General features: G+C 33.4%; 2 protein-coding genes across 2 annotated transcripts; both read right to left on the bottom strand.

Annotated features, from left to right (window-relative positions):
• On the bottom strand, window positions 441-3,644 carry LOC107605968 (protein trichome berefringence-like 7). The gene is made up of 3 exons (XM_016307928.2): window positions 2,182-3,644; window positions 961-1,119; window positions 441-882 (listed from the first exon to the last, which is right to left on the bottom strand). The coding sequence occupies exons 1-3, from the start codon at window positions 3,096-3,098 to the stop codon at window positions 597-599; spliced, it is 1,362 nt and encodes a 453-aa protein (XP_016163414.1). The 5' UTR covers window positions 3,099-3,644; the 3' UTR covers window positions 441-596.
• LOC107605966 lies at window positions 5,706-8,922 on the bottom strand. The gene is made up of 5 exons (XM_016307927.2): window positions 8,563-8,922; window positions 8,357-8,472; window positions 8,053-8,228; window positions 6,741-6,849; window positions 5,706-6,557 (listed from the first exon to the last, which is right to left on the bottom strand). The coding sequence occupies exons 1-5, from the start codon at window positions 8,798-8,800 to the stop codon at window positions 6,258-6,260; spliced, it is 939 nt and encodes a 312-aa protein (XP_016163413.1). The 5' UTR covers window positions 8,801-8,922; the 3' UTR covers window positions 5,706-6,257.

Raw genomic sequence — 9,133 nt, 5'->3', positions numbered from 1 at the left:
AATCCCTCTTTTATTAAAAAAAAAAATAACTTTTGACTTAATGGGTCGGCCCATCCCACCAAACCAATCCCTCTTTTATTAAAAAAAAATAACTTTTGACTTAATGGGTCGGCCCATCCCACCAAAAATCCCTCTTTTATTAAAAAAAAAAATAACTTTTGACTTAATGGGTCGGCCCATCCCACCAAAACTTGAACCGGCAAATTTGACGAATTCCAAATCTTAGCCCAATCCATCCTTTTTGGCAAATTTGACAGATTATCCCATTCGACCAACCCGTTTTGCCACCCCTGACCGTCATCATCATACCATATCATGATCATCACAATGCATGTTATATACTATAGCCATCCATGTTATTGGGACATTTTCTATTATTTAAACATATATTCTATGTATATAATAATTTGATAGCAATTTTGTGTGTATGCTTAACATTATTGTTTTATAATGGTGCATATGTTATCTAAGTTAATCCAAGTAATGGAGGTCAAAATTGAGGTTATAGAGCTTCATAACAAGGGACAAGCCATATGGGATTAAAATTAGACAACAAATAACAACACACTAAGATAGAGGGTTTGGTGTTAATATTGCTAGAGAGGTTTTGGAAGCAAATAAGAGAAGAGAATTTCGTTCCACATATCAGGAACACCAGGGAGACACCAATGGCTGCAATCAGGAACAGATGGATTGTCACTCCAAGTTCCCACATGACCATCACTCCTATAAGAACTCATTGGTGTTACATGCAAAACTGTTACTGGTACACTCATGTTCTTCACAACCCTATTGATCATATCTGATATAGGGCTTCGCTCCTTCCCATTGCTTCTCTTCCATGGATTCCTACTCACTTTGCATGCATTGTGGTTCTTTCCACTGCCATCAAAATATAAACACCAGTTACTTGCATTCTTGCCAAGATGAAAAATAAGTAATGGAGAAGAAAGAACTCACCTCCAATGAGATGATTCAAAGGTACGGAAGAACACTCTTGTTCTATTCATGTTGACTGAATTCTCCACCCAAGATGCCCAGGTGTTAAGGGCTGTGTTATAAGCAGAATTGATTGTCATTCCAAGCTTCACTGAGCTACCAACCTGAAAGTACCAACCCCTGTCTGAAGATCATGTTAGCACCAAATTATTCTAGAATCTCACACTATGAAATCACACGGCTAATGCAAATGGACTTGAACTAACAATTAATGGAAGTAATGAATGATTCTAACATGAAGTACATTCAATTCAAGGTTTTGGTTATTCATTATCAAATTATTTCCATGCTGTTCACATTTACCTTGATCCTGTACATAGAGATCTCAAAACAAAAATCACCACTCTGGTTCTAATCTATCATCTGTTTGCCCCAAGTGACCTAAGAGAAATAAGAACATAACAATCTTCTAATTTGAGGCAAAACACTAGACTTTGAGTGAAAATCTAGGTTCTCATCTACAGTTACTGAATGACCTTTTGAAATGGGTCATGGTATGGTGAAGGTTATTTTTCAATGAAGAGTGAAAATTACTCTTTTTACAATAGAGAAAAAAAGTAAAAAAATTTAACTACAATCTTCACTCTTCACCAAAGAAATTTTCTTTTGCAATAAGCCTTTCTACATTATTGACAAAAATCATCATAGTGCATTCATTTAAAAGTTTCTCAAATCCTAAGCAGAATTGTTTTAGAAACAAAAAACCTTGCTAGATTTACAAGAGTAAAAACCTAAATTGGTTTTCAAGGAACTCCAACTGGGATACTTTGCTCCAAAAGACAATTATTACTCTAGAAGTCCTCAAGAATTACTTTATCAAACAGATTGGTCCCTCCGTTGTTTTGAAAGGAGACTAAGTTGTCTTATAAATATTTTCTTAACTAAATTATCTCATAATAAAATTGTTAAGAGACATGTTCGATCTGAAATTTGTTGGGAATAATTTGGGTGTTTGCTCATTTTATAAGCTTCCAAGAATACTATCTATCTCCTTGGAACTCATTTAGTAACAAACTGGCAACTATAGCATGAATTCTCCAAGGAAGAAAATCAATCACAAATGCAATGCAAATTGCAATGAATCACATATAAACAAAAACAAAACAAAACATGCCATGGAGTAAATCAAATCTTCAATTTATGAACCTATAACTTGGAAAAATTAAGTTACTAGTTACTTACATGTCAAAAAGCTTAGTCCTTGTCCACCAATGACCTGAATTGAATATTAGAACATCTGAATCAATCCACTCATGGCTAATATCATCAATCTTGTCCAATCTCAATGTTGTCTTAATCCTTTGGGGTGAATGCTTAGGCACAGAACCAGGCCTCACAAGGAACACTGATCGATAAAAATCGATCCTCAAATCGAAAGTACTAAACCTCACACCAAGAAACCTAATCTGTTTGGTGATCCTATTGCCCTTGATTTCATACACACTCTTCTTATCCTCAACTCCTGTCATTAACAAACATATCAAAGACTCCCATTGAGTCCTACTCAATGAATCACCAACAAAAACTACCCTTTTCCCTCGAAGCTGTTCGAGTAATCCCCGGGCATTGAACCTCGGAACATCACAATTCTTAGGCTTCCACCTCCACTTTGTATAACCTCTATCCCTACGCCCATTAGCTATGCAATTGAAACCCCTTTCAGCAAATGGACATTGAGAAGCATCATATAGAGGGTAGCTATTATCATGGATCCAACTTCCTTCAAACACATTACACTTCCCCATTGGAACAACTTTGGATTTCAGCATCTCAAAATCAAAACTTTGGTTCATTGAATGAGAAACATTGGGAACCTCAACACTTTGATTCAGTGACTGAGTGTTGGGGATTATCTCATCATAATGCTGAATCACAGAAAGATCACTGGGAAACACGAATGAGTATACCCAAGAAAGGAACAAGAGAAGCGATATGGAAACAAAGATCCAGACATTGCTGCTGCTACCCTTCATGAATTTGTTGCCAAAGCCAAAAGCTTTTGAGAATAAAGTTCTCAACTTTGGTAATGAAATCCAGAAACTCAGCAAACCCAGCATCTGCATGAACTGCAAAACCCACCAACTGTCCCATATATCCATTTTTGTACAAAAAAAAAGTCCACAGAAAAAGAAACAAATAATAAGGGTCCTCTAATAACTATGGTATCATTCTACACAATGAAGCTACTAAACAAAAAAAACTACATTAAATGTCAAATTCTAGAGTAGTATGAGCTATACCAGTTTACTTAACAACAAAAAAGAAGATTCATAGACCGAATCTAAGACCAGAAAATGCCAAGTTTGAAGAGAGAGAAAAAGAGCAATGCAAAATTTTTAATTAAAAAATAAAAAATGGAAAAAGAAAAATAGTAATAAAATGCAGAGTAGATGTATATATGTAGAAAGATTGCAGCTTGATAAAGTGGGGTTGGTTATTGAAGAGCTGAGAAAATTTAGTGGCATACTGGCATGCAGATTGCAGAAGGTGGTGGGTGTGGTTTCTGGTTTATGGTTGAAGAAGTTGGTTTTGTTGAAAATGTGACTTGAGAGTGAGGGCAATTCGGTCATTTAAAAATATGCTAATAAGGCGGTTTGGTTAATTAAGAACATGATCTCTTAACCGAAAAGGAGTAACGAAAAAAAGAAAGGGAAATAAACAACAATAATCACATGAATTTCAAGATTATAAACTGTCGGTGCTTGTCTTCTATCACCATTTTCACGGACTTGATTTTTTTCATTTTTGCCCTAAAGTAAAAGAATAGTTAAAGGAAAGACCTAATTTGAGTTGGTACAAGTATTTTGTTCATTTGTTTGTTTAGTATCAAAAATTCAAATCTTACCATATAACAATTTATTGGTTAATCTTGATTTGTCGGCTTGAAAAATTTGTCAGTAATTAAAAAAAAACGAAAAGAGTTAATTTTTTCAGTTAATAAGAATAATTGATGTTACTTTAAAACTCTTCTTCTATAAATATAAAACTTTTTATACTAATTAATTCAGTTATACCCTAAATCTATTTTTTTTTTTTTTAATGCATTGCAAGTTACGAAAACAAAACACGTTTCCAAGAGTTAATTAGAGGCTTGGGCTGTGATTTAAGAATGAATTTGGAAACTGAAATCAAAAGCCAGTAAAACATCAATCTCCATTGGGCTGAAAGAGTAATTGCTTGTATTAAAATTGTGAAGAGAACAACACCATCAAACATGGACCAATTTTTCAGTCTTCACGTCTTTTAAACACTAAATATAGGTGGGTCAATCTAAAGAATTGAAAGTGATGTTGTAGCAGCTGCTTGCTAAGCTATGCTTATATACACGCAAGAAATTTTGATGCTATAGCAAGCAATGTAATTTCCTATTGCTCTCACTCATTTATAATTGTCACCATAGCAATTATATTTTGGAATAGATATGCAAATTTCTTAGAAAATGAATAATTTCATTGCTTAAATAATAAGCTAATTTAATAGCACTTTAAATATAAATCTAGTGGTTATTGACATTGAAACACCATTTATTATTTTTATATAAATTTAAAATTGATGACAGTTTGGATCTATAGAATGTCAAATGGATATCTATAGCTTCATGTGATTAATTTAGTAGTTCACGAACATGTAATAGGAAGAAAGATACGCAAACATGATTTAAATATTAGGTATGCCAATTCAGTTGTTAAAACATCACTTTACAGCAAAAAGAAAAATATTAGAAGAGGGGAAGAACTATAAAAAATGGAAGTGACAACTCAGCCATTTACAATTCAATTTGAATATGAATAATAATAATATACTGAATTGCTACATATCCAACTATTTTTTTATTTAAATTCATTCAAATAAATCCAACACCAATAAAAACCACTATTATTAAAAAAGCGTGCAAAATTTCTTGAATAAACTTGGATGCTAAAATTGCTTGGATACAGAGAATAATTCAATAATATAAGCTTACATATCATTTAAATTTAGGCTAAAATTTTTATATATGGATAATTTCAATGTAAAACACGAGAATATTTGATTATTTTAGTGTTTTACACTGTTACGATGGTATTGACATTTTGTAAAATATTTTTTTAAGAGAAACTCTAAGAAATCAATTACAGCATAAGCCAACTCAATTATCCTTTCTTTGTTTCTAATTTTGAAATTCTAGAAAATAGAGATAGTAAGGAGTTATTTTATTTTATGTAACTAGTATGTTTTTCAACTAGTTGACTATAATTGATTATATCCCAAGTTGGTTCCATTACGGAATTCTTTTTTCAATTATCAAAAGAATGATGTTTTGTAAAAATCCACAATGTATAACACATAGTTTAAGTCATCGTTAAAAAATTCACCACTTATAATCCAAAATATAAAATTTTTTTCTTAAATATACGCTATTAAATTTACGCTATTTTTCTGTTTTTGATTTTTAGTTAATGTTTTCCTTCTCACCACTGAAAAGGTTATACCATAAGAAACAGAAATTACAAAAACCAAACATATATTTTAAGAAATGTTTATAATGGTTAGACACATTTTTAAAATATTTATGTTGACCAAAACTTTAACAATGTAAATTAAAAAAAATAACTAAAACGGATCAAAATCCAAAAAAGAGTTATATGGGTCAGAACTAAAGTGATCTATCATAATAAACAGAAATTTGAAACCTAAGGTATAGAGAGAGAAAGGAATAAATCATGGAGAAAAATGATTCTGCCAAGCATAGAATAAAGATTACAACGCAGTGCATTAACCAATGGATGGAGTCATAAATTAAGGAATGGAATAATATATATCCCCCTGGTTTCAGTTTGCTTATTGATTCCATAATACAGTATAGGAAACATTTCAAGTGTACCGGGGAGTACCGGTGCACCAGTTATTTTAACCGTTGATTTCAATTAATATATATTATATATATTTTTTATAATTCAGATCAACGGTTAAAATAACTGGTGCACCGGTACTACCGGTGCACTTAAAACGGTTAAAACAACTGGTGCACCGGTACTACTGGTGCACTTGAAATGTTTCCTACAGTATATATCTCTTCACCAGTTTTGTAATTTACCATCCACAAAAGGGAAATTACAATTCAGTGAATCCACAAAGACCTCAAACTTGTCAAGTTTCAAAAATTCAAAAATTTAACGAATATGGATCTATGTGTGAACTGTTCCCCTAATTATCTACACAGACTTGCACATGAAGATGGAGATGTCATTAACACTTTTTTTGGGGGAATAATTAATTTAAATATCAGAGTGCAACCGTACTAAACGTAATGAATCAAAGGGAGTGCTTAACCGCCACTCTCTTTGCTTCTTATTCAGTGGTCTTCCTTTCCCTCTGTTGACTCTCACATCAGCTATACCCCACGTGCAACACTTAGTTTCCATGTCAAAGGATTCAAGCCTGAAGACCCCATCACCTTCTGCAGATGAATTATCAGAATCATTAACAATGGAGTAATTCACATACATAGGCCGGTCCTTGAATCGATCCAGGTCGGTTGGAATCCGAACTATTCTTTCAACACCTGGAGAAGACACCTAAAGTAACACAAAGCCAGATTTGTTAAGATAATAATCATAGAACCAACGAACAAGAAACTTTGATTAAGCCACTAGTGGAACTAATATGATAACATAGGGCTTCAAGTTGTGATTGTGATAGTCTCGCATTATATATATTCAACATAGAACAAACTGCAAGTAAGTTAGTTGAAATGGTACCTCCAAACTCAAATTTTCAGGAACAAATTTGGCAATCTCTGCTTCATCCAATTTTGTTCTATAGGTTGTAGAAAAGGCTTCAATATCTTCCATTGTTGGGGAGCCAGACCTAACGTATATGGAAATCAGACCTCAACAGTTAAGAATATAGCACTATAATAGCAAAGTTCAGCACAAGATGAAAAGGAAATGGTAATTCAAGCACACATTGCATCGGGGAGGAAAAATATTATCAAAATATTGAAATAGAAGTGCAAGTTCAATGATAAGCCAAATCTCCAAGAAAAAGGGGGCAAAAAAAAAAAATTCATTGATTGAGCAATCAGCAGTGTGCAAATAGCATTAGCTGATTTTAACAATGAGGTGAAAAGTCCTTTATGGGTGATTAAATTCTATTAGAAGGGAAGGTATAACAAGCCAATATTATGTATTGATTACATTCTATACGCCCCTTAAATTATAGAGGTTCAAGTCTTTCCATTTTTTCCTGGGTATAGTAATATTAAAACTAATAAATTGCATTCAACATTCCTTTCTCTTTGTGACACACTTTACAGATGAAATTACATTAATGACCCCACATCTATCCAGCCTAAATGGGATTTAATCTACACATTATCTTTTGGTACATCAATGGCAGTTAAGTTTTAAACCTATGATTTCATTTTCACACCAACTCTCCAACCCCTCATCACTAACCCACTTCTAGTGGCCAAGTCTAACACACTTATTTCAGTATACTTGATATAAACAAAGGAAATAACCCTCAGAATAAATATAAATGACGGCAGAAAAACACTTAAAAGATCAATAAATATGAATGACACACTAAAGGGGAAAGCGTTATATATAACTCATAAATTTCACCAAGGGCCATGTATCCATTGATCGCTGAAATTTCTGGCAATACATAGTTATATCACTAATATAGCTATATGCATTGTTTCAAAAACAAAGTTACCGCCTCATTTTTTCTTTAGGGATATCCAGCCTAGTATATCTAATCTAGTCATGCAATTAAACATAGGTTCAGAACTTCCCTAAACAACAATAACATGAAATAAAACTAAGATTCATATAAAAACCACTAAATAATAAAACCAACCATCCATTTTTACTATTTTAGGAAGTTCAGCCAAATGTGAATCAAGAATTATACATTCTACAAACTAGGAAACTTAGACAACTAAATTCAAGACAGCTTAAACTACAAAGTTCTCCTCAGCATTTTGCCTCTTGTCTACTGTAAAACAAAACAATATAGATAGATAGCAAGTTAGCCAACTTTGGAGTAATGTGTTATGTTACTAACTTGTTGGTAAGCCTTTCAATGCGCACTAGAATGGTGGAATTGACCAAAGTCTTAAAGGCATAAATTTGCAGGTCACCATCAAAAGAGGCAGTAACTTCTTTAGCAATGGCTAGTGCCTTCTTATCCCACCATGTCCCAGCAAGGGAGATTCCACCACCTGCTCCGCCATCACCAACCTTCAAAATTGAAAATAAAAAAAAACATATTAATCATCCCAAAGATAAAAATAAACATGAAATTGAATTATTATCTTATTTTTCCTATCAATAAAACAATACAAAATGGAAATTCCGAAAGAACTTACATAGACTACGGCATCGCCATCTTCATACTCCTCCTCTTCTTCATCCTCACCAGCACCGACATCAACATCATCACCGTCATCAACAATAACATCATCATCATCATCCAGTTCAGCTTCTGTGCAACACAATTAAAAAAATAAAAACTTTCGTCGGAAAACACCAGCAATAATGTAAAGAGAGAACGAAAGAAGGTGTATGTATATACCAAATTCAAATTCGTCAAGGAGTTCGTCATCTTCTTCTTCGTCGTCGAAGGATACTTCTTGGAGGAGAGAAGGTTCTAGAAGCGGCTCAGAATCTGAGGTTCTCTTCTTGGCGCGCAAAGCAAGGGGCTTTCTGGGAATATTACATAGAAATGTGCAAAAGTGGGAAGAGAATTTGGTCGTTGTAGTGAAGAATGGTAACGGTGAAGGTGTCAAGTTCGAAGCTTTAATCAAATACATTATTGAGGGTTTTTCAGAAGCTGCACTTCAGTTCAGCGAGTTCGTGGTCGTGCTGTGAAGCTTCAAATGCAAAAGCTCAATTGCTGTTGCCGCTAGCTACTTCGAGTTGATAATGTGATGTTACTTACACTCATTGAAACGACGTCGTCTGTAGTCTTTACATTCTTTTTGGTCACTTTTTTTGGGCCTGCATTTTTTGCATTGGGTAACCGGACGGGCTGAAGCCCATACCAGAAATTGTTGTATTGCCTTTTCAAAAATAACTGTGTTAATGACAAAAAAAAAACTGTTACTTGTCTGAAAATATCATTAAGAAAAAATATTTTTGGTAAG

The sequence above is a fragment of the Arachis ipaensis genome, chromosome B07 (genome assembly GCF_000816755.2).
Source record: "Arachis ipaensis cultivar K30076 chromosome B07, Araip1.1, whole genome shotgun sequence".
Taxonomy (NCBI): domain Eukaryota; kingdom Viridiplantae; phylum Streptophyta; class Magnoliopsida; order Fabales; family Fabaceae; genus Arachis; species Arachis ipaensis.
This window is presented reverse-complemented; position numbering and strand designations above follow the sequence as displayed.